The 25907-nt window shown below is 44.2% G+C and overlaps 1 protein-coding gene across 1 annotated transcript in view; it reads right to left on the bottom strand.

Moving 5' to 3' along the window:
* LOC101842475 (cytochrome b5-like) overlaps positions 1–20096 on the bottom strand; it is a 29638-nt gene extending 9542 nt beyond the window's left edge. Inside the window, 1 exon segment of the mRNA NM_001281399.1 lies at positions 19909–20096. Coding sequence (NP_001268328.1) covers positions 19909–20037 — 129 coding nt within the window. The 5' untranslated portion in view covers positions 20038–20096.
* Between the last annotated feature and the right edge of the window lie 5811 nt (positions 20097–25907).

The following is a 25907-nucleotide window of genomic DNA, read 5'->3' as shown; positions in this document are numbered from 1 at the left end:
GAATTGCCAAACATTGATCTGACTAAGGAGCAGAAAGGCAGGCAGGTAGGAGATAAGGAGTGACCAAAGTCCCCAGAGCCCAGAGGTGACCAGTCCCACACTACTGCTCCTCAGCTAATGACCTCATTCACAAGTTCCTCAACTTGGGCTTCCTGCTCAGGACAAGTGAGTCTCAGCAGATATCCTGCAGTCTCATGGTCCATCAGAGACGGCCTGTCTTGCAGGACAACACAAACGAGGCTACACCATCATCTTGGTCTGCTACGGAATCATGAGAACCCTGGACTGAAAGTGCTACGGTGGGAAAGCACAGGTCCCACCTCAATCACACAATAATCTTAACTGGAAGCTCAATACAGGGCGGGGGGGAGGGGAGGCACAGACGGACGGGACAGCCCTAGATCCTTGATGTAAGCCCCAACAGAAAAGGAAAAGGAAGCAAAGGGCATGTTTACCTGAAACTCCATCTCCAGTGTGAAGCTCACCTAAGTCATTTGTCAGACAATTTTCTCAGGGAAGAAGAGAAAACGCTATTGGTCTCACTTACTGCTCTCTCTCTCTCTGTGTGTGTGTGTGTGTGTGTATGTGTGTGTGTATAAATAACTTAAGAAAAAAACACAATACCAAATAAACTGATTGAGATTGAAATGCTTCAACTCTGCCCTAAATCTTTCTGGAAGAAAAAAAAAAAATCAAAGCCTGAAAAATCGTTGTAAGATAAAATAAACTTCAAGTCCTGATAAGAGAGCAAAGATAAGGGACTAACTCTTAACAATATCCAACATTTTCCTTGAAATGACACACACAGAAAAAGAGAAAGTTCTTGCCCTGTAAATTGAGCCTAAACCACTAAATTATAATTTTCTGAAAAGAAACACTAGGAGTGCACATAGTGTTTATGTCCATCATTTGGGCATACTGTAGAATTTGGAAGTGTGTGTAAGGACATGGCTTTGCCATATATGTACTTCAAGAATGAAGAGCATTCTCAACTATTAGGCTGTTGATATTCCAGAGTTGTCCACACAGTTGTTGTGAAGGGACCTAGAGAAGCCCTCTAGAGGTACTTTAATTACAACAATTATATCAATATAGAGCTGTCTTCTTGGAAAGAAAAAAGAGGCTCTGGTTAAAGAAATGATGAGGAAACTGGTCTTTACTCAGGAGATTGTGTCTCTTGTTCAAATCAAAAATTTCTTGGGCAGAAAATACAGGGTTCTAATGTGGACAAGTGTTGCTTATGTTTCTCAAACCCAAATATATGAGTTAATAATGGTTATAGGAAATGACACTGAACTTGTTTCAAATTTAGTGACTTTGATTCAAAAAGCTACAACAGGCTTGTTTGTTTGTCTGTTTGTTTTTAAAGGGCATCAGAAAAATGTAGGTGATATCTGTTTTTGGAAAAGGAATAGTGCAGTGGTCTAGATTAGACTTACACATCTACAGAACCAAGGTCCTGGAGTAGAACTCTAACTTGTGGTGTCTGACAACACAACAAAAGTCTTATGATGAAACACAAAAAGAAGTGTATGAAACAAATGGATTTCATCCTGGTGAGTCCCATCCCTAAGACATCACTGTGAATATACAAACATTCCAAAATCAGAGGCCCAAAACACTTCTGGTCCCAAGTGTTTCCAACTGTACCACAAACAGTTAAAGTTGGCTACCAGCTCCTGAAAATTCAGCTGGCTCTCAGCAAAATTTTTAATCATGGATCTCTTCTTTGAAACACTGTCTTAATCTGTTTTCTAAGTCCTTCAGTCTGCCAAAGGCACCTGAAGCCCATGCGCTAACATGAGGCTCAGTCCTTGGCCCTGCTCCCAATCCATTGCACTCTCCTGGTGAATGCATCCCCAGTTATATAACACCTGTCCACTAATGAATACAGTTGGGTAACAACTTCTGTGACTTCATGGTGTCAGGCTCCTAGCACCCCTATCTACTTGAAACCGTCATCCAATGCCCAATGTACATTTCAAGCATAATATTTCTCTCTCCTGCCCTAAATCTACTCTTTCCCAATCTTTTTGTTCTCACTGGATGTTGCCACTGTGATCGCAGTTGCTGTGGCTGTCTCACTCCTGCTCCAATGACAATTTTTCAGACACCATCCTTGAATTCCCACTCCTGACATGGCTTCCCTACCATCCTGCACTACAGCCTCTACCCTTTCCTTCTCAGCTCACATTATTACACTTTCAAGTGATGTATACACTTGTTTGCAAGATTCTTCATAACTCAGACTTCAGCCTGCCCTGTTTATCTGTGTTTGCCACCTTCTTCCAAGCCTTCAGTATGTGCTGACTACATACAAGAGATTAGCACAGACCTTTACTTTTAGGATCCTTGCATATATCAGCCAGCCGAGGAACTGAACTTCCTCACTCCAAATGGTTCACACAAATCTCCTTTCCCTGAGCTATGATGCTTCTTACCCTTCAGATCCCATGACTTCAGATTTAAATGATAACTCATTAAGTTAAAATCTACTATGTGCAAAGCACTGTGGGGCATATAAGAATGAACACACCCAATCCTGTCTGATTGAATATCTAAACAGGTTCAAGCCTGTTAGTAATGAGATGGAAAAAAAAACATTAAAAAAAGTATGTGATCTAATCCTGAAGAAGCATGTACTTTCTTTGGGCTAAAAGAAAAAGAAACAATAAAAAAAAAAAAACACTGGCCTTCACTGACAAAACCTTAGTTATGACTGAGCATGAACAACCCAACAGTTCCAAAACATCAGTCATGACTTTGAGCAATGTTCCCTAAGAGGTGAGTATAAATGAGCTGTGTGGTTCGCAGACACCCATATCTCACTGCAGTTGCATGATTTTCGTCTTTGTAAATGTTAAAAAATAAATCTCTCCCTAGCTTTAGGGTAAAATAGGCTTACTCATGATTTCCCACCAGGGTGTGTGTGTGTGTGTGTGTGTGAGAGAGAGAGAGAGAGAGAGAGAGAGAGAGAGAGAGAGAGAGAGAGAGTGATAACAGAATGTTTGGAAATACATAAACATTTTGAAATGAGTCAATCGACCTAATTAACCTATTCATCACCTCACATACCTCCTATCAGGGATTTATTGTAGCAAATACATTTAGGATTCACCCTCTTAGCAATTACCAAACACACACCATACTTAGCAATAGTCATCATGATGGTCAATACATCCCCAGAAGAAGAGTCTAATATAGATTAAAATGTTTCAGAAGAAAAGCCTTTGTGGCTGACTCATCCCTGGAAAGGCACAGTATGATGGCCAAGGACCAAATGACTCTTCTGTCACTATGGAATAGATTAGTAGGGTCAAGCCAAACCTGTTTTACAATCATCCCAATCCTAAGACATAAAGAGGTTCTGAGAAAGTCTTGTTGGTCCAATGCAATTAAAGTTTATGCAATATTTCATTCATATTAATTTTAAATAAATTAAGAATTATTGCTTTAATCATTGCATTACAATCACTAAAGATCTGAAGTGGTTTCTTGACCTCCTCACTTAAAACTCAATTAATAAGTTAATTTAAAAATTTAAATGCAAAATATAGTAATATACATATATGTATCATAAACTAGAATTCAAGGGCTTACCTATAAAATGAGAAATATAAATAAGGTAGGAAAGTAAGCATAAATGAATGACAGCAATAAACTCAGGCAAACATGAGTCATTTCAAATAGGAGAATAGACAAAAAAAGAACCCTCCTTATTCAAAATAACTGACTGGACAGGTGGGGCTACCCCTGACCTCATTAGATGGGCATTCTAATCAGTGACATTTGGTGAGCAAGGCTAATAATCAAAAATCTAAAAGGTGTATCTTTGGTTCCCCAATAGGAGACAATATCACAAACTTTGTCATTTTTCTTCACTGAGCAACATTTATCCATGACAAATTTACTGCTATTTGCAGACCCTTGGCCAATGCTGATAAAAGCTCAGATTCTGTTTCATCTCTCATTAATAATGCTAACTTAATATTTTTTATTTTTGGGGGGGTTTGAAACAGGGTTTCTCTGTGGCTTTGGAGACTGTTCTGGAACTAGGTCTTGTAGACCAGGCTGGTCTCGAACTCACAGAGATCCACCTGCCTCTGACTCCCCAGTGCTGGGATTAAAGGCATGCACCACCACCACCTGGCTAACTTAATATTTTTGTGTAATTAGTTAAATTCCGCACTGTGAGAAATTAGCCCAGTTAAAAGTGTGAGCATGGCATATCAGCAAAGTCAGCCATGGCCCTATCCACCCTACACCTTTCCATTAAACTCTAGTGTAAAGAATTTAATCTGAAAAGTACCCAGCCTGAGAAGAGATCACCCATTCCTGTGACTGCTTTCTTCGTGAGAGACTCCAAAGTTACCAAAACCCTCCTAAAGGGCCAGATGATAATGCTATCCACAGCCAAGCTCTAGGAACCTCAGTGAGAGTGCATGTCTCTTGTTTAAGAATACAGTATGCATTGGTTTACCTCAGGCCATAAAAAAATAATTGACCCAAAAATTACAGGCAAAACTGGCTAGCCCAGTAAGTGCTGTTCATGAGGCAAACCTGTCCCTGGAGGGTCCTCGCCTTTACCCATTCTCTAGCTCCTGCTTACGTCTTTATTTCAGTAACAACCAAGAGTAAGGACAACAGAGTGCACACCATGCAACTGCTTTGCCAGTGGAGATAAGCAGAGTTTCTTACACACAGAAGACAATCAATACTAGAGTAAAATACAAGAACATTTACACAGCCCTTGAATGCATTTTATAAATTCATGACCTGGCAGTACTTTAAGTTACTAGGACAAGAATGATAAAATATTAGTAAAGTGACACTTCAAACCCTTTAGAATGAGGCTAAAGAGAAGTGATAAGAGACAGACAAACTAGACTCTACAACAGTGGTTTGCTACTTCACAATTTTTCTATTGTTACAAATCATAATGTAATATCTTATATGGATATCTGATATGTGACCCCATGTGAAAGGGTCATTTGACCCTCAAAGGGGTTGTGAGCCACAGGTTGAAAACCACTGCTTTACAGGATCCAGAATATTTTTTTCTTAAACTTCAAGGGAAAAATCCATTTCAGATTTTCTGAGACCCAGAAATGCATCTATAAGAACCAATAAAATAGCTTTAGGTATTAGTTATGATATGGATTATTCGCATGAATAATAATTCTTAACATAGAGGCAATGAGCTCAGAGAGCGAGAGAGAGGGAGGGAGGGAGGGAGGGAGGGAGGGAGGGAGAGAGAGAGAGAGAGAGAGAGAGAGAGAGAGAGAGAGAGAGAGAGAGAGAGAGAGAGAGAGAGATATGCCTCCAGCTTCCCTTTTGGCTGGGTATCCCGTGGGATTAAATTCTGGCTAAGGGAAGGCAGATGCAGAGGTCCTTCCTCCTTTGCCCTATCTTCTTTTTTTTTTTTTTTTTTTTTTTTGGTTTTTCGAGAGACAGGGTTTCTCTGTGGCTTTGGAGGCTGTCCTGGAACTCGCTCTGTAGACCAGGCTGGCCTCGAACTAACAGAGATCCGCCTGCCTCTGCCTCCCGAGTGCTGGGATTAATGGTGTGCACCACCAACGCCCGGCTTTGCCCTATCTTCTTTATCTCCTCTATTCTAGTGCTGCTCCTGAGCTTGAGGACAAAGATGTGGACCCTTCACCGTGCTGCCTGGGAAGGGAACTGCAAGCGTGGACTCCTCAGGATAGAACAGTTAACGCATAGTCTGGGCAGGAGAGCTACTTGGCTTGACAAGTGAATAAACTCATCTCACCTGCACATAGTCATTTGAGTTTCCTGTGAGTTTAATCTAATTACTACGTCAATCACCTACTCAAGAAATCCAGCTTGTCCTCTACTATCCCTAGCAGCATAATATATAGTTTTAAGCCTCAAAATTTTTCAAACAAATTCAGGGGCCAGGCCAATGTCTTGACACATATTGATTAGAACTATTAAGAAGCCTTTTATATTGTTGAGTATAAACAGGATAGAACAGACATCTAGACAGAAAAAATAGGATTAAAAAAAAAAACAATGTAAGTCCTTTCTGGGCAGTTAAAATTGAAAGCCAGCATGTCTCAGGAGACTAGTACTAAGGACCATTCTGAGCCCTGCATGACAGATGGCCCATAGGAGCTTGTCCCCACCCAACAAAAGGGACTGAAGGACCCAGCCACACATAGGCTAAAAGTCATGGCAACTCAATTCCAGGAAGCCACAGCGATGCTGCAGGACAGTTTTGCAATGAAAAAGCCGTTGCTCACACTCGATCTGAACTAGTACAGGGCAACCTGCTTTACAGCAACCACTCCTGGACTCCTAAGTCTGGGCTCCTCCTCTGAATCCAGAGCCAAGCCCAGAAATACTCATCTGGGCCAAAGATCCTGACTCCTAAAAGGCCAAAGGTTAAAAGCGCAGAATGGTGGAGAATAGCCTTCTGAAATTTACGGTGAAGAAAATGGGACACAGAGAACGACGCAAAGGCTGCAATTCAGAAGGAAGGAAAGGGTCACAGTCACAGATAAATTGCTTTTTTTTTTTAATGTGAACAAAGGTAACTTTATATACAAAAGTAAAACTTCAGAAATTTCTCTTTGGGGAATTTGGAGGGAAATCACTTCTTTAAACTCAAGAAAACCAAACGACAGGAACACACACACACACACACACACACACACACACACACACACACCATTTTTATGTCAGAGTTCCTAACTGACTACAAAATTGCCCCCATAAAAACGTGAAAGAGGACTAGAAAAGTAGTACTGGCAGAGCCCCAGAGGGTGAGCAGACTGCACAGCACTGGAAATTGCATCAGGCCCAGATCTGCAGTGAGAGTTTGCTTGACCAAAGATTAAAAAACAACTACAAAAGCCAAAAATACTTTGCCACATAAATGTAAGTATGTGGTCCAAAAGCCCACTAGTGCTGGAGTTTGAAACAGGCTCTTTCATCACATACACACACACACAGAGAGAGAGAGAGAGAGAGAGAGAGAGAGAGAGAGAGAGAGAGAGAGAGAGAGGAGGGAGGGAGGGAGGGAGGGAGGGAGGGAGGGAGGGAGGGAGGGAGGGAGGGAGGGAGGGAGAGAGCGCAAACACAATTCTCAAAGCAATGACAAAGCAAAAATGACAACAAAAACCCCAAAAAGAAAAAAACAAAATGGCCAAAAAAAAATCACAAATAAAAAACGTACTAGAGACTATCTGGAATAGTTAAAACAGTGAAAACAGATACAACATATTTGGGAAGCAGTCAAGATTCAAAATAACAAGATAGCCCAACCAAATATTCTCTTTTCTGGAGTCTGGTTCTTGTAAGACAGCAAAGTATGGTAGATTCCAAGCTGGTCTGAGTTCATGGAATTCTCTTGCTCATTCCGGGCTCTGTGGAGGAGCCAGCATTAGCTCACCTGCTCACCGACTCCATGCAAGCACAACCTCAGTAAACCCATTCCACACTGAAGACCTCAGATGGGCTCTAACATGAGACCCACCTATGCAATCACCCGGCTGACATATAGGCCTGCCCACCCACTCAGACTTCTAAGTCCTACCCCAAATCCCGTGACCAAGGGGGAAAAGCCAAGGAGTAGGTCTCCGAAGGACTCTGACAGTGTAGGCAAAGAGCTAAGCAGCAGCCACAGAAGCAATGGCACAGAGACAGAACAGAGAAACGGACAGCGTGAGGCAGAAACAAGACGTGACAGGGGCCTGGAAAGATCGCGAAGGACTTGTCCCGGAGGAACAAGCAGCTGTGTGTAACGATGGAAAATGTGGGGGGAGACTCATGACTTAGGACGGGCTCCTCTGACCTACAGAGACTGGAGAAAAAGCTCCTCAGAGATCTTGTCCAAGGTACCTGCATTTCACAGTAATGCCTCAATGTGCCTGCCTGCCTGCCTGCCTGTCTATCTTCTATCTATCTATCCATCATCTATCTACCTACCTATCATCTATCAATCTATCATCTATATACCTACCTATCATCGATCTACATACCTAACTATCTATCATTTATCTATCTTTCCGTCCATCCTCCAAAGTTTCCCATCCTGCCAGGTTCTAGCTCTCAGTCCCTGCCCTTCCCACTTGTGTAAGGTCTCAGATTGGGGGCAGAGTGCTCAAGAGGGACGCCGAGACAAGTTTGGGAGTAAGGAGTTTATTAGAAGAGTTCCCAACACCATGAAGTGTCAGCCAGACAACAGCATGGTCGGGGTCCTAAGGAGAGTTCAGGCCACCAGCATCAGAGACAGCCGGGCAGGGGCTCTGCAGAGAGAAATCAGGGCCCTGTGTGTGTGTGGCACAAGTGGAACTCTCTCCTCATACTCTCCCAAGGATAGAGGAGGTTTCACGGTGTGAGCCCACAGTCAGGCTCTTTGATTGGCAGACAGGAGTCCGGGAAGAAGGCGGGATGTGTAGCCTTCAGTACCAACTTTTATGTAAACTCCTCCAGGTGAGAGATCCTAGCACCTCAAGTCTGTTAGATGGGGGAGAGGGGTGAGGAAAGGAGATTGCTCTGAGGGTGCAGCTTTTGTGACTCCCCACTCATTACTGGGTGGGATTTTTGGTGATACACCTGCCCAAGGCACCCAAGCTCCCCTTAAGCAACCCCCTCACTCATACTCCTATCAGTAATGCCAGGAAACTCATTGGTTCACAAGACTGGGGTAGAATCATTTCACTGGCCTGTTATCATGGCTCTGCATGGGGTGAATAGACATTTCCTCACATCTCCCTGGAAAAAAGTCACTCAGCATTCTTCTATTAGCTGCCCCCAAGTAATGCATATCTGGGGCCCTTGCCCTCCCTCCACAACCTCTCCAGATGTTTTCTGGTGGCCTCTGTTCTGTGTCAAGGTTGCCCTTGAGAGCTTAACCAGATTTTATGCATATAAAAATATTGTGGTTAATAGTTTACTTGCATGGTTTGTGTATTAAGAAAACATTCAGAAAGGAGAATGATATCACTTCCCAATAAACTTCCCATGATTATTTATCAAAACCTTAAACTAGACCCTCAAACTGCAGAAGATTAAACAGCATGACAGTATTAAGTCTGGCACCTAGGAGTGTTCAAGTAATAATGTAGTTTCCTTTCTTCCCTACCCCATGACCCCATTCCCTATAAACTTTAAAGGCAAATTCAAGCACTAAACCCCAAAGAACCATATTCTTGCCAACTCCCCTCATCATCAAGATGACAGACTTAACCAGCTGCTAAGATTCTGAGAGGTACACTGACTCCCTGGTAGGGAGTCAGGGAAAAAGTCCACCATGGCTGGCTAGGTTGTTGTTGTTTTTTTTTTTTTTTTTTTTTTTTTTTTGATTTTATGAGACAGGGTTTCTCTGTATTGTTTTGGAGGCTGTCGGTCCAGCCTGGCCTCGAACTCACAGAGATCCGCCTACCTCTGCCTCCCGAATGCTGGGATTAAAGGCATGCGCCACCACCGCCTGGCCATGGCTGGCTAGGTAATAAAGGTGGCAAAACTCCTGCCAGGGAGTCTGTCTAACTCCTGTCTCTCAATGCCACTAAGCCAGAGGCTCAAAGAGTTCACAGAAACATCCTAAAAACAGTGACCTCACTCTTTGAGGCTCAGATATGAGGAGGGCACCTATGTAATAAGGGTGTCAGCTGTGAGCCAGCACATAACTAGTAGCTTTCTCTCCTTGGAAAGGAAAGAAAAATTCCTCACCTTTTAGAAATGAAATAGCAAGTTGGGACTAAACTATTCCATGTGTCCATGATTTTATACTTGGTCAGTGTGACCTGAACAGTAAGCCTGCCTCGTTAGATAAAATAAAGCAAGTAAAGGAAGTGGACAAATAATTACGATTCTGATTCCTGAAGGGCACAAAAGCCCCAAGTTCTAAAGCAATGACTCTGAGGTAGAGGGAAGAAAGGCTGGGGCCAGGTCTGCTTCCCAGCATAGAACCACATACCAATGCCATCAGGCCAGGGTGGTCACAGTGGACTCTTGACTGACTACCCAACTTCATTCAGATTAGCAACTGCCCAGCATGACCCAAGCCATGATTGATCCCTAGCACCGAAGAGAGAGAGAGAGACAGAGACAGAGAGAGAGAGAGAGACAGAGAGAGAGACAGAGAGAAAGCAGATTAAGAAACTCATGGACCTAGACAGACTTGTAGTTTGAATAATTTGGTCAGGTAGGGCTCTGTCTGTGTGTCTGCCTGTATGTCCGCCCATTATTTTGAGAAGATCTTGTTCTGTAGCTCAGGCTGCCCTGGAATTCACTAGGAACCCTTTACTGGTCTCAAATTCATAGCAGTTCTGGCCTCTGAAGGGCTGGGAGGTTAGGGGAGAGAGATGGAGGCCACCACACCCAGTTAGATATGCCTCCTTGGGGTAATAGAAAGCTAATATTTAAAGAGGATAACGGGGTGATCTGTACAGACATTTTCAAGGGATGTTTTTCCCATGCAAAGAACTTAGAAAGCTTCATACTTCCAGTGGCATGCCAAGAACACTCTACCTAAATCTAACCTCTTCATAAAAAAGTATCTGTGATCTATTTTGATCTGATTTCCATAACATGTGAGGTTTAAAACAAGATTTATTTATTTTTTGGCCACTGATACCCAGTCATTCCAAAACCATTTGCTGAAGACCGTCCTTCCTCCATAAAACCACCTTCATATTTTTGTGAAAAATAAGTCAGAAATATCTGTGCAAGTCTGTTTTTGGATTTTTCTAATTCTATTCCACTGATCTACATATATGTCCCTCTGCCAGCACCAAGCTCTCCAGAATACTGTAGCTACACCCTAAGTTTTTTTAATTAGGTAAAGTCATTACCATGAAGGGTTTAAAAGGAATAAAGTAACACAAGTTGGCTTTATTTCTAAAATGTCAATCTATTGCGATGAGCAAATTCAGGGTCATAGGAGACCTGGCCAGGCATAAGATGTCAGAGGCTTAGACCAGTGAGAGCAGCAGAGATAGGAAAAGTTGGTGAGACTCTAGCATTAATATGAAAGAGAAGCCCACAGAGTATTCTGGTGGGTTTACTACGAAGTAAGAGACTCAAGATTGGAGAACACAACTGTTACCAACTGACCCGGGGAAGGAAGAAGACAGAAGTTTGGGGACAGAAAACCCGGTGTTGTTTTCTCAGATGTTAGGGCTGAGAAGCCTATCAGATACCTGAGTGGAAACAAAGAAATAAACCAGCATACATTAGGCCGGTGTCAGGAGAGGGGACTTTCTGGTCTGGATATAATAACTCAGAAGTCATCCATGTGTTGAAAGCTGTGACACTGGACAAGACGGTCCAGGGAGAATGTAAAACCCCTGGCCTTAGGGTCTGCAGTACTGAGGTCAGAGATAGGCAGAAAAGGAACAGAAGGAAGTCAAAGACATGACCATGGAGACTGGAGAAAGCCGGGAGATGGAATCCGGAAAGCCATGCAGGAAACAACCACATGACATTCAGCTCACACTTCAGGAACCTCACAACAGACCTCAGCAGGAGTGGCTTTAAAACGCTCGTGGAATTTCAAGAGAAAGGAGCAGATGAAACAGAGAGTGGGGGGCAGTGATTGGAGATAGCAGGTTCAACAGGACTTTCAAAGGCTGCATTACACAAGGGAACTAATTCTGAGGAGACATTGGAGGAAGTGCTGTCCACAGAAGCAGTGTATATGTACATTTCAGGATTGGAGGGTGGGGTGGGGTGGGGGGTGAGGCGCAGAAAACGGAACTTGTTTGTGCAGAATAGAAAGCAGAAGGCCGTGAAGAAAAGTTACATCATCAAGTGAGAAGGCAGCCCCCAGAGGAGGGGGGCGGTACTGGCTTTGACAGGAAGAGGCAGGAAAGCATCCGAATGTGCTCTGTGTGGGCTAAACTCCACTCTGTTTACAGCACAGGACCTGGCTCCAGTGCTCTTTGCTCTGCGATTATATAACAATCCAGATTTTCACAACAAAGTCCCAGAAGCGCTGAGTGACAAATCCCTTAGGACAGAATTCCACCAAGTGTCTATGATGACGAGATCCCAACACTGCCACCAAGTGCCACGAGCGAGTGGGCGACGGGTGGGGTGAAATACAATGGCAGAGAGTGAGTTGGCAGCTGCGCTCCAGAGAAGGCTCTCTGGTTCCACCATGGGAGTATCTGCTGAGCAGACACCATGGCCAGGGCAGACAGCACTGCGCAGACACACGTGAAGCCTGCCATCTAGAAACAAAGCACAGCAACCAAGCAAGTGCCAGGTGCTGACGGATGTCACCGTTAGCAGGCGCATCAGCAAACTGTCTTCCAGTGGAGCTGTAACCTAAAAGGGACAGTGATCAGGGAAACAGGACAGGCGGGGAGGAAAGAACAAAGGCAGGAACAAGTCTAGCTGGTTTGAGAAACAATACACAGGCATGGTGGACAAGAGATAGTGTTCCTGCCTGAGCGAAAGAGCCACAGGCATGGCCCCACTGCCCAGCATTAAACTGGGCAGAGATGGGAGTGTATTCCAAATGACCGGCTTTCAGAAGACAGAGTTTAGTTTTCTTCTGGATGCATTCCTTAGTGTAATGCTAGCATATGTTAACCGCCTGAAAGCTCATGGTGCCACCACCAAGCTGAACAAAACCAAAGGTTTGCTCCGGAGACCAGAGCAAGAGGGGCTGGAGATGCAAGGTTGCCGAAGCCACTGACCAATGAGTCCAGGCAGGGAAGGGTGACCCGGCAACACCTGCGGTGGTGTGACAGATCCACAGGAGAGGTCTATGGGGCAGAAGGAAGCTGCAGGCAGGAAGGAGAGGAGGGCAGGAGGGCAGTCAGACACACCCAGGGCCTGGTCAGAGCAGCAGCTTCCCGGGGCAGTCATTTACCAGCCTTCTCTAGAACCTCCACAGCCTCCTCACACATGCCTGACATGTGGGAACTGGGCCTCTCTCCATGAAAATCACTCCCATGGGCCTGTTGAACAACTCCTGTGAGAAATAGAATGGTTGCTTCCCTTCCCCACTAGAAATGTATGTGTGTGTGTGTGTGTGTGTGTGTGTGTGTGTGTGTGTGCAGAAAGAAGGCATCAGCCTGCTCTTTCATTTTGTTCCTTCTGTCTTTGCTACACAGCTTGCCTTATTGTCTCTTGGTTTCAGAGAGGAGAGCAAGTAAGGGCACTCCTTCCCTGGGATATGGCTTCATTTAAAACTATGCTGGTTATCTTCCAAACCCCATACCTCAGGTTTGGTAGAGCAGAGTGAGGGCTGTACTCCCTCTACAGTGTGGCCTGAGCACGCTGGAAGCCTCTCGAAGCCACGTTTCTTCGCCTTTAAGAGGAAAACGCTGCCCATCACTAAGTGGGAGTTCTGTTTTAGTGACGGACAGTACAAATGTAAAGAAGTTTTCTTTCGGTTTTTGTCTGGTTTTCATGTGTATTCATCAGTGCATGTGGATATAACCACACATGGGAGTGTGTGTATGCATGGATACATGTGTGTACAGGCCAAAGGCTAATCTTAGCATCTATTCCTCAGATGCTGTCTACCTTGTTTTTTGACACAGAGACTCTTACTGGCCTGGAGTTAACCAAGTTGGGTAAGTTGGTTGGCCACTGAGCCCCAGGAATGCCCCCCCACTCTGCCTCTCAGTACTGGGATTACAAGTGTGAACCACCACACCTAGGTTTTTTTATGTGAACTCTGGGGATTAAACTCAGGTCCTCCTGGTTGTGCACTTTACCTATTGAGCCATCTAACCTCAACAAGGATTTCAGAACCAAACTGCACTCAGCATTACAGCCCACTGCATAATGAATGTTAATACATGTCCAGTCAGTGTCCCCTGCTAAGACTCTTATTACCTCACTGGGGAGGAGGGAGTAAATGAGTGACATTTATTTGCATAGTAAAAAGATGGAGATCAGGTGGAATACATTTTGTGTCCCAGCTGATTGTGGCCACAGCTGTACAAAGTCTGACGAATGACAAAGAACGGCGGATGGGAGAGAACCCTGGTACCATGAATCCTGCAACCACTCAAACAGTTGTGTTCCCAGACGGCAGCCCGACAGAGTGGGCCTAGAGGATGCTAACACCACCTTGCTCCTCCTCCTCCACCTCCTCCGGCACGCCATCCTCCTTCCAGAGTCTTCCCAGCCTCTGAGTTGGATGAGTCCCATCGTTTTGACACTCACCTGACTAGAATATACTTTATAGGTATAAGAAAGTGAGTTCCGTCTCTGTGATCCTCCTGACCAGAGGCCACAAAGGCCAAGTTCTGTACGGCCACCTACAATAGAGTTTGAGCCACCCTATCTTCAACCCATTCTCCTGGTTCTTATACCAGCAGGAGGCTCAGGAGCCATTTTATAGATACACTTAGAGATCCATTCCCAGGGAAACTATATCCCGGGAGGGACACCAAGAATGCACCTTTTTAAGAGAGGGAATGGCTTTGGGCCCCTGCTATTTCACAGGAGCAGCTGTTCCTCAGGCCACTTGGCAAACAGTCTTGAGGCTGGCACAAAGAAACAGAACAATGCTGGCGACCACGGCCAGTGTCCCATAGGACCGAGAGGTGTATTTCTCAAGCTGCAATACTAACAGAATGTACACGCTAAAGGTACCAAGCATTTTTCCATTTAGTTCTTTTTCTGCTAACAATACATACCCACATTAATTTAGATGTAGGCAAGTCATAAGCAAGTTTCTTGGTTACTAAGAGACCTTAAATGACTCAGAGAAAAAAAAAACACCCTCTGGCATGTGAACCCTTGTGAGTGGCCACCAGAGGACACCAGGATACTTATCAGAAGTAAATGTAAAAGCACACGGCTTTTTATCACAGGGATTTATCATAAGGAAGGTAGACTAAGCACAAAATGCGCAAGAGGGAGGTGGCCGCTGTATAAAATCTAGCAGTGGTGTAATAAAGACACAGCCAGGAGGAGTTGGCCCACAGTGGATCCTCAGTAGAGTTCAGTGGGGAAAGTGACAGATGACAGAACAGCATGGAGAGTCTCTTTCCACTACCAGGAAGCACACCCATGAGCAAGTGCAGGTGTGCGCTCACACTTGCGGAATTACACAAGAACATTCGTCAGGCTGTTCTGCTAGGCTACCAGAGTACCAGAGGGGGGTGGAGTTCCAGCTGTGGTTTCTTCCTCTCACTCTTGATGTCACGTTTCAGAAGGATATTTATATTTCGAACAGTCTCTTTTTCTGGTGAGCAGTATAATCACTAATTATAAATTGAATTAAGACTGGACTTCACACACAACAAAAATTCTTGACAACTTATTCTGGGAACTATTTTCCAAGTACTGGGGAATCAAATCCACAGCCTTGAGCATGCTATATAATACTCTGCCATTAAGTCATACCCTCACCCCAAGAAGACAGCAATCCAAATGTAATCACGTGAAGTGGGTATTGTGGCATACACCGGTAATCCCAGCACTCGGGAGGCTGAGGTAAGAGGACCACATGCTGAAGGCCAATCTGCGAAAGACCTGTCTCACAGTAAAACAAAAGGTCAAGGAGTGGGGACGGGGCTTCGTGGCTTGTCTGGCATGCTTAAGGCCTGAGTGCAATCTTCAATACAAAAGCAAAACAAACACAAATAACAAGAAAAAAATCCAGGTTTTTAATTGTCTGAACACCTTCTCTTTATACATTTTTCATGAGAACTATTTTTCCCGGTGTTTTAAGACCAGAAGGAGGCTTGCCACCACAGCCCAACGTGTTCCCATGAGTGGAGAACCAGAGTTATTCAGATTCTCTTACACAAGAGAAGTACTATGGGCTGTCTCCCAGTCTTCTAGAATAACAGACATTTATATTAAGCAGTGATTAGCGTCTTACCTAGTTCCTGCTTTACCCCCACTGGCCTGTATAACCTGTTTTATTTCCTTATCTATAAAATTTTCCTCACTTTAAAGACAAAAAAACAAAAACAAAAAAAAAGCGAGATTTAGGTGCCTCAAGTGTGATTTGGTGCCTTTGTTTTGGTTTTTAATGTTTTAAAACAAAACTGGGATCTGGTTTCATAAAATGTACCCCTCCCCAAGCAGTAGAGACACCTAAAAGACATTTAGGTGCAGTACCCATGTGGCTTGCAGGATGTCACTTTGCTACCTGCTTACCCAGGATGCCTCAGCCACTGCTATTACTGACATTTATATGTCTACGGGAGATAAGCTGCCACAAAATGTGACATCGAAATTTCATTAAGACTCCCAAAAGCCAAAATGAGTTAGAAGCCAATGGCTTCTGCAAGGCTGAATGCTTTCAAAGAATATCCAAGACTCAGTTTAAAAATAGCAGACTCTCAGGATGACTAGAAAATGTTCTATGGGGGGAGGACCAACCTGCATGATGACAGGGTCCAGGGGTGTATCTATGTTACAAACCAGCACTACCCAGAACAGAAAGGTAACCAACAGGGTTATTACATGATGCTTTCTCCCCTCCCTCCCACAGCTCTGCTAAAAGCTGGCCCTGACAACCACAGAAGAGAGAAATACAAACCTGGTCTTTGGCCCTAAACACCTGTTTTCACTTCAAATAATGATCTCTCAAATTTCTATAATCATTAACCTGGTTAATAACATGATCTGATCTGACAAGACTCAATTTCACAAGCATAAACTAAAAACCTAGGGGTCAGGATGAGGAAAAAAAGGGAGGGGGGCTCAAGATACATAGGTAAGGAGACTTGTGACCCCGCTGCTGTTCAGACTGCCTGTAATTGGCCTGCCCTCCCTCTTGAATTTGTACCTGTCCCTTGACCCTCAACATTATTTCAGGAAGACAGAGTTCACATTGCACAAGCAACCTTCAGTCTGTGTTCTCAACTAGATAGATAATTTTTCCAATACTCTCCTATTTCAAGATTACCTCCCGGATTTACTTAAAAACACAGCTCTCAAACTACACATGACGCTGCAGAAGGGAAATCACAGCCCAAGTCTGTCCCCGACTGCAGTTTACAAAGGAGCGGAAACATTCACCTTGGTTTGCATTTAGCAAAAGTTGTTTTGTTTTGTTTTTTGGGTTTTTTTGCTTTTTATTTTTTTCTAGTTTTGGTTTCTGGAGACAGATTGTCACTGCTGCCCAGGCTGGCCTTTCTAACTCTTGGCAATTCTCCTGCCTCTGACTTCTGGGTCCTGGAGTGATGGGATTACAGGCAGACACATTACACTGGTCAATGCTTTAATTCCTATGTCAGCTGCAAGCAGGCCCTGCTACAGTCTTCCCTTTACTCCCTTTGCCTGTGAGAGATCCAAGGCCCAGAAGGCAAACAGCAGAGCAGGAGCCAACGTCATAGCGCACGCTTCCTCAACAGAAACGAGGCATTCTTAGAGGAGGAGAAAGCATGGCTGCATGGATTAGAACACAGAGCTTGTGGAGACAGACAGCTCCATGTGGAGGTGTGCTCCTCCCATTTTCTTCCATTTGTAAATTAGCAAGGATAGACTAGTGTTCAGTTTGTGTGCTTCATGAGGTTTCTGGAGCCTTGGAGTGTAGAGGAAAGGGAGGGAAAGGCAGGGAAAATCGGGGCAGAAGGCCAGACACTCTGAGTCTGGGAAAAATATCTCTGTTTCAAGCCAAAGCCTGTGATAGCCCACATAGACCTCACAAGATAATCGAAACTGAAGGACTCTAGAAAGAAGAAAAAATGGCAGCATGTCCTCGAAGGTAAGCTGAATGAGACGTGTGTGAAAGCTGTAATCCAAACAGACACGGGCAGTCATCTGCAGGGACAGTACAGCACGGGTACACAGGAACCCTAAAGGCAACACTGCCCTGGGGTGCAGAAAGCCAAGGACTAGGACACTGTGTAAAACGAGCTGTCATAAGTAGTAAAAGCAAGTTATAAAAATGTCAGGAGGAGAACGTGTCCACACCAGGTAGAATCTAGACAGACTGCGAACCTTGAGTCACGGGAAATGCTCCTGCTCCATTCCAACATGCCGGAACACTCACACACAGTGAGGCCGGGGGTCGGAAAAGCAGGCAGATTCCTTGGTCCCTCTAACCCTTCAGTCAACAGAACCCAACCATCTGTGTCTCCGAAACTCAACTATCTCCATCATCTCCCTAGCTGACTGGCTCCCAGGGAGCTTCCCCATGTTGCTCAAGAAGCTGTTCCTCCCAAGCTGCTCTCAAAGATGGGGTGCTGATAACTTAGGGAGACAAAAGATTTGTTTTCCAACCAAGCAGCTGCTTCTTGGCACTTCGGCTAAGCCCAGAAAACCTGTGGGATCCTCTCGCCCCTTTCCTACCTCGTGAGATTAAACAAGAGAATAAACGCTTTTGAGTGTAATTAATAATCTCTTGCTATCTACTTCAAAGATCTACTTTTAAAACACACAATGTATTTTAGGCCAGAGATTCTCTATCAGAAGCAACTGCATGACATGGGATCTGGAGACAGTGTGGTTGTCACTGTTAGAATGGGTATCCAGTGAGTGCAGGACAGGGAGGCAACCTAAAAATCAGTAGTACCCTGGTCTAAAGACCTTGTTTGAAAGGACTTCATAGTATAAATATCCCAGTGTTTTGTTTTGTACAAATGCTACACTTTATTATATATACAAAGTGAAGGGACACATTATATTATAAAATTCCAGAATCTCATGGGATGGGGCTAAAGGGACAGTTCCATGTGAAGAGTTAGTCACATGGGCCTGGGCTGGTCATGTGGAGATGTTAGGTTGAGATGCTATGATGCAAAACTCCTCTGGGCTCAGCAGAAGGGAGGCAGATTTGAGTCCATACTGCAATCCGCTCCCACCTAAATCAGAACCCCATTTTATCATTAACAGTCAAGTATTTCACCAAGAGACATCAACTCTAAGCTCTCAAGTTTTTCCTGTGTTTGTTGAAACATTCTCTGCAAAACAAATGTCTCTTGATGTAAATCATGATCTAAGACTCAGCCTCTATTTCGGCTACCCCACAAACAAAACAAAACACATGCAAACCATCCCCATCAATTAACATTCTTATTTATTGGGAAGAAGTGGGATGTAAAAGTTGTGTTGTGACTCCAAATGCCCTCAAAGCAAAAGTGTGTCCAGAGGGAATAAAGATTTAAAACTATAAAATGCACCCTGGGCTGTGCAGCAAAAACTACAGTCTTGAGACCAGCATTGCCAAGGGAAGCGCCTTCCTTAGGTAAGCCATTTTACAACTTCAAAGTGGCTTAAGAATGAATCTCCAGTGTTATGACTGCACCATGCTGCCTACCTGCCTACCCTTGTCCTATCTCAAAGAACAGGCCAGGGAGTCTCCTGCCCTGCCCCCAGCCATCCGGCGGCGCTGGGGCTCTTGGGCAAGTCATTACTGCTTTAAGGTTGTCAACATTCAGTCTGTGGAGTGAACACTGATGAACATAAAGGTCTGGACTTCAGAGTGACCCTGGGGAGTGAAATCTCCTGGACTTCCGACCCTAGCGAACCCCACAATTCTTTAGACCAGCAGTCTCCAACCGGCTGATATCAGAAGTCCATTCAGAAACACGGTAAGGATTTTTTTAAATCCTTATACGGTTGTGCCCTCTCCTAGCAAGTGAGGAGCGTTTATTCGGGACATTCCTGAGCACCACGTAGAAATCCAGCTCTGGCCCCCAAGTATTACGCCCATAGCAGCCTGGAAAAACCGCTCACACTGCTAGGATGCTTCCAGACCGACCGCCCGGAGACATGCCCAGGTGTGCAAACCCAAGGCGCTCAGGAGCACAGGATACAGGTGTGCACACGCAGGTGAGCATGCTCAGAAGCGAACACAAGTGTGCAGACGCGGAGGGCCCTTCTAAATGTACGCAAACAAATGCGCACTAACTGATAACGCATATTCAGATATATGTCCCAGGTCACGCCTGGGAGACCCAAAGCCTGGGCCACCCTCCCCGCGCCCCACTGGAGCGCGCGCGCCCAGCTCACCTCTTCCAAAAACTTGGTCAGATCGTACACCTTGTGGTGCAGGATCACCCAGGTGCTCTTGCTGTCTTTGTGCTTCTGAATCTCTTCCAGGGTGTAGTACTTCACATCTTTGTCTGCCTGCCCGGCCATCTCTTAACAGTGAACCTCCCGGGCCCTGAGACAAAGCCGTACAGGGTAGTGTGCTACTCACTTCTGAGCTGCCTCCGCCAGGGACATTCCGAGCCTTACCGGGACCAGTGCCCAGGGCAGTGAGGTGGAGCCTCAAACTGGGCAGGGACCGCACGACCTCCGCGGATTGGCCAGTCTGGTGCTCCCGCCCTCAATCGACGCCCTAGTTCAATCACGCCCCCCAGCCCAGTGTGGGAATGTGGATTGGCTACAAGAGGTGCCCTTCACAATCACCCGCTGCCTGAGTGCAGGGCGGGGAGAGGCTTTTCTGAGTCTGCGCGGGAAGCAAGGGTGGGGTCACAGGCACTAGTGAGGCCAGATCAGAGGTCTGAGCAACACACTTGCCAGCCTGGCACTCCCCTGCCCTTTTGACATGGACTAAATGCTATATATTAACGGATATTCTCTCTGCATCTCTCACCCAGCTCCCGCAGTGGCTACATATTAATGTAACTATACAATACCAAAACAAGCAACAGAACCAGCCCCAGAAAGTGAAGACACGAGGATAAAGAATTTGGAGCCAGTTTGGGCTACATAGGAAGTTCCATGCCAACATTAGCCACATAACAAGAGCTTATTATAAAAGAAGGAACAAAAGAAATCCACACCAATGCAATGCAATCCCTTCTACTTTTAGGATTGGTGTGTGTGCAAGTGTGTGACCTCCAAACATAACATCCCTGTCACAAGCTCTAGCTGCTACTGTGTTCTGGAACTACACTCGCATGTTTACCATGTCTAACTCCTGGTAATGAGAAATCTGCCTCATTCCTGAATTATTTTGACGTCACAAGATGTTATATTTGAGACTGGCTTTTTCACTTGTCTTCTTGCCCTTGAAACTCATCCAAGAAGTGAACTGTATCGATTTGTTTTGTTGTCATCATCCCGGCAGGAGCAAAGGTATTCCAGAGAGAGACACTTTTGCCCCTCCCCTTAACTACCAGATTGCTGAGACATTGCCCTTCAAATTGGAATTTCTGTAGGAATCTCATAATGGGAGAAGGAAAACACTGAAGTCCCGTGTCAGCCAGAAAAGGAACTTGTCTCCCGAGAAGGAGATTTCACACAGTTCTAACAAGTTGTCAAAACCAGAAGATACTGGAGCTGAGACAAGGAGTGTGGCTGCTGGGAAATATAAGTAACTGTATGATCAGTTTGTCAGAAACTACCAAGTCATCATGCACTTCACATTCTTCCAGCAATCCTGAGGGACCCAGTTTCAACAGCCTCACCAGTTTTGGCTTTGTAGTTCTCTGTTGTGCTGACTTCTAATAGGTGTCCTAATTAGTCTGAGGCATCTTTCCATGTACTTATTTAAACCGTTGGGATTCCCTCTTTCTTTGCTTTGGTAATAATGGGTTTTGAAAGTATTTTGTTTTATAAAAAAGAATTTTATGGGAGCATGTTAATCTCACCGATGGATAATAAGACCACTGCCACAGTTTAAAGCAAATTTGAAGCAAGCTTTAATTAAATACTGGCCAGGTGGATGGACTCTGGCCAGGTCCATACCCAGGTTCCTTGGAAATGGCACAGAATCAGTTTGTGTCAGCTTAAGAAGGAAAACCCGTAATGTATTGAATTTTCCACCAGGTCCAATAAGGGGCAAGCATGCATGTTGACATATTTCCTGCCTATGAACCTCCTGCCCACATGTAATCAAACACATCCAGTGTGGTTGGGCCAAAAAAAAACTTGTTTAGGGGAGTGAAAAACATATGGATTGTTATCTCCCATAAACAATAGCCACCAGAATTTCAGGAACTATCTGTCCTTGGGCAAGAGGTTTACAGATCAGAGGCATTTTTGTTTCATGGCTTTCTTAGGCATAGTGATTAAAACTTAAAATGTAACTTTGGCTCTCATATGTATTAGGTGAGTTCAGCCAGAAGTGTGATTTGTTTTACCCATTTGTGGCTCTTCCTCTCATCATATTTGTCAAAACAAACAGTTTTAATTTTGAAAACATCCCATTTTTATTTGGTTCTTTGTGTTTGTTTTGGTGTTTTCTAATACAGTGTCTTACTGTGTGGTCCAGTCAGGCTGGGAACTAACTGTGTAGCCTATGTTGGCTTCAAATTCCTCTCTCAAGAGGTCTTTCTGTCTCTGAGACTTGAGTAGCGTGGACTACAGGACACCCCACTACATTCCAAGCTCCTTTTTATTTGTGTGAAGTAAAAGACTCTCACTGGAGTTCCTTTTTCTCGTACCAAACTGCTCAAGCATTATTTGTTGAGGAGACTTGAAAGGAGTAAGAAATCGCCTGTACATTACCCTGTAGTAATCCTGGATGAGTTGTTTAGCTGAACCTAGCAATCAAACAAATACAGGAGCTAATTAGCAAGAGGAAACATGATCAGTGTTAATTTTATGTGCTCATGGAGATCTGCCCAAGACACTAAAGTGAAAAATACAAGCAAAGCATGGGGTTTTTATGTGTTTTAGATAAAGAACAATAAACTGATGAAGAAATGACAGGCCAAATGGACCTCTGAACCAGGGAGTAAACCCAAGGGAAGCAATTAGGATGTAGATGGGATGGATGTAAATGCTAGTGAAAGACAAGGGTCTTGTAAAGAACTTATCTCTGAAGGTTTATGGCTGCCCTCATCCATCTTCAGTGATAAAGGCTTTCCACTCCTGGTGTTAGAAAGACAACGTTTCAGCCTGAAGTAACCACTATGCCAGGACCACATAACTGGGGACATGTCCCTAACTCCTCCAATAGCCTGTCTTTACTAAATTCTTTTGGTTTACTTATCAAAAATTAGTGGAATTAATTCTGAATTTTATATTCTGTTCTATTGATCCATATGTTTCCACCAGTATCATATGGTCTTAACAGTAACTATGGAATAATTCTTGAAATCAGGTACAATGAGTCCTCCTGCTTTATTTTTTTTCTTCAAATCCATTTCAGATAATCTCATTCCTTTGCTTCGAAGTATACACATTATAATAATGCCTATGTCTGCATTAGTTACTTTTCTGTTTCCGTGATAAAATGCCATGACCAAAGCAACTTAGAGAAGAGAGTCTTTATTCAGGCTTAGGGTTCCAGAGGGTAAGAGTCTGTCACCAAAGGGAGATGTAGCTGCCGGAGCAAAGAAGCAGGCATGAAGGCTGAAGCACAAAACTGAGAGCTCACATCTTGAACCAAAAGCACTGTGGTGGTTTGAATAAGAATGGCCCCAATAGACTCACATTTTTGCATGTTTGGTCATCAGGGAATACGTACTTGAGAAAGGTCAGGAAGTGTGGCCTTGTTGGCAGTAGGCTTTCAGGTGTCAAGAATCTGAGCCAGGCCCAGTGGTTCTCTCTTCCTGCTGCCTGCTGAGCCAGATGTAGAACTCTCAGCTACTTCTCCAGCACCATGATATCTGCTGGTACTTTGCCATGCTCCCTGTCATGCTAGTTATGGACTAAATCTCTGAAAGGGTAAGCAAGTCCCAATTAAGTGATTTCCTGTATAAGAGTTACAGTATTCATGGTGTCTCTTTACTACAGTAGAACAGTGACTAAGACCAACAAGCACAACGCAGAGAAAGAACTGAAAATGGCACCTCAAAGACACCTTCAATGACGTGCTTCCGCCAACAAGGCCACACCCTGCAAATTCTCTCACAAATACCACCAGGGGCGACCAAGTGTTCAAATGCTCAAGACTATGGGCAACATTTTCCTTTCAAACTACCACAATGTCTACACATATACTGCTGAGATTTTAGTAAGAATTTCCTTCAGAGATGAGAGAGATGGCCAAGAGCAAGTGCCACTCTTGCAGAGGACCTGGGTTCGGTTTTCAGCACTCCTGCGGATTTGCTCATAACTGCTTGCAACTCCAGTTCCAGTGACCCCAGAACTCTCTTTGGCCTCCAATGCTACCTTCATGTATGTACCACATATCCAGACAAAGAGGTGCATACATATACACATCTTCAAACACATTTTTCCCATGAAAACTATCTGTTAAGTTAGGAAAAACTGCCTACTGTTGCCCCTTCTAATATATGAGCATAGAGATTTTTCTTAGCTATTTTGCACCAAATATTTTAACTTCAGAATACAAGTCCTATATGCTTTATTGGGTAGACATATCAATATTGTTTTTACATAAATTTTAGGTATTCCTTATTATTATTGCCTGTGGTGTGGAGAGGTTCACATGCCAGTGACACATGTGTGAAGGTCAGAGGACAATTTTGCTTCTCTCTAAGCTTTAAACTCATGTCAGCAGCCTTGCTCGACAAGGGCTTTTGCCTCCACACCATCTTACCAGTTCCTAAATGTCCATTTTTTTTGGTAATTATAAATGGTATTTTATTTTCTTGTAATACCCTATATTCATTTTCATATAAAATCACATAACTAATTTTTATACTTTCCTTGATTCTATACTTTGAAGAACTCAGCTTCTTTGCATTTGTGTTGAGATTTTCTTGGAGGCCATTACATCATCTGACAATGACCTATGCCTTTCATTTCCTTTTTTCAAAAATCCCTTATCACATTGACTAGCACCATGCTGAAAGGTGGGGAAAACACTTTAAAGAAGGTCAGGGTTTTCTGGCTCATGCTTGAGAGTATAGTTCACCCTGGTGGGAAAATCATGGCTGCAGGGGTTCTAGGCAAATGATCATGTTTCATCTGCAGCCAACCATAGGTCAAGAGGTGGGGCAAGCAACCAGCTGACAGGAAAAAAAAAAACAGAGAGAGCGAGGAAGTCAGGAGGACACAGACAGAGATACAAAGGAAGTAGAAGGAAGGGATGCTGAGTTGGAGGAGTCTTGTTTGAGACTGCAGAGGAGAAAAGTCTTTTTCTGGGGCATTGGTGGAAGAGGAAGGTCAGCTGGGAGCTTTCTCTACCTCTCTGAGCTAGCAGACTTTCACACCAGCATCTGGCTCCTGAGTCTTTATTGGTAAAATCAAACGATTGAGATTTTGTTAAAAACAACATTTGGTGCTCCAACATGAAGCACAACCACACAGACAGAGAATCATGCCAGCTGCAGACAAACTGAGAAGCCATCAGATTTGGTAAGGGTAAGGCACCCAGGAAGTCCTCATAGAAGAAGTTAAGTAATATTAAAAAGAAAAATCTTTCCCACACTAATAATGGGAAATATTATGATACAGGACTTTAGGAGGAAGGCCAGCTGGGTGATTTCTCCACCTCTCCGAGCTAGCAGGTTTGTTTTGTTTTTTGTTTTGTTTTGCTTTTCAAACAGGGTTTCTCTGTATTGCTTTGGAGCCTGTCCTGGGACTCACTCTGTAGAACAGGCTGGCCTCGAACTCACAGAGATCCGCCGGCCTCTGCCTCCCGAGTGCTGGAATTAAAGGCATACATCACCAGTGCTCAGCTGCTATCAGGCTTTCTTTTACCTCAATATCTAGCTCCCAGTTCTTTACTGGTAAAATTGAACACTTGAGATTTAGTAAAAGCAAACAAGTGGACCACAATACACCTTTTTCTTTGAAGCTCTGGGACTACTGGATCTCCCTATGACCTCCTTCAGGGCATTCTCTTGTAGTAATGACAACTTCCATAATCCAGTACCAAAGACTGCTTCAGATATTGATTCCAAATAACTCCCAGTGTATTTCAAAACAAAACTTTGAACGGGGGAAGATATATGAGTGGGTAAAACACTTGCTGTGCAAGCATGAGGATAGGAGTGTGAATCCTTAGGACCCACTTAAAATCCGGGTGGGCATGGCAGTCCTCCTGTAATCTTAGCTAAAGGGAGGCATAGAGGAAGAGACAGAAAATCTCTTGAGCAAAACCAAAAATGGCAAGCCCAGGTTTGTGGGAGAGCTTGCTTCAA

Source organism: Mesocricetus auratus, unplaced genomic scaffold (genome assembly GCF_017639785.1).
Source record: "Mesocricetus auratus isolate SY011 unplaced genomic scaffold, BCM_Maur_2.0 Super-Scaffold_100015, whole genome shotgun sequence".
Lineage (NCBI taxonomy): Eukaryota > Metazoa > Chordata > Mammalia > Rodentia > Cricetidae > Mesocricetus > Mesocricetus auratus.
The sequence above is the reverse complement of the archived record's forward strand: the minus strand, read 5'-3'. Positions and strand labels throughout refer to the sequence as shown.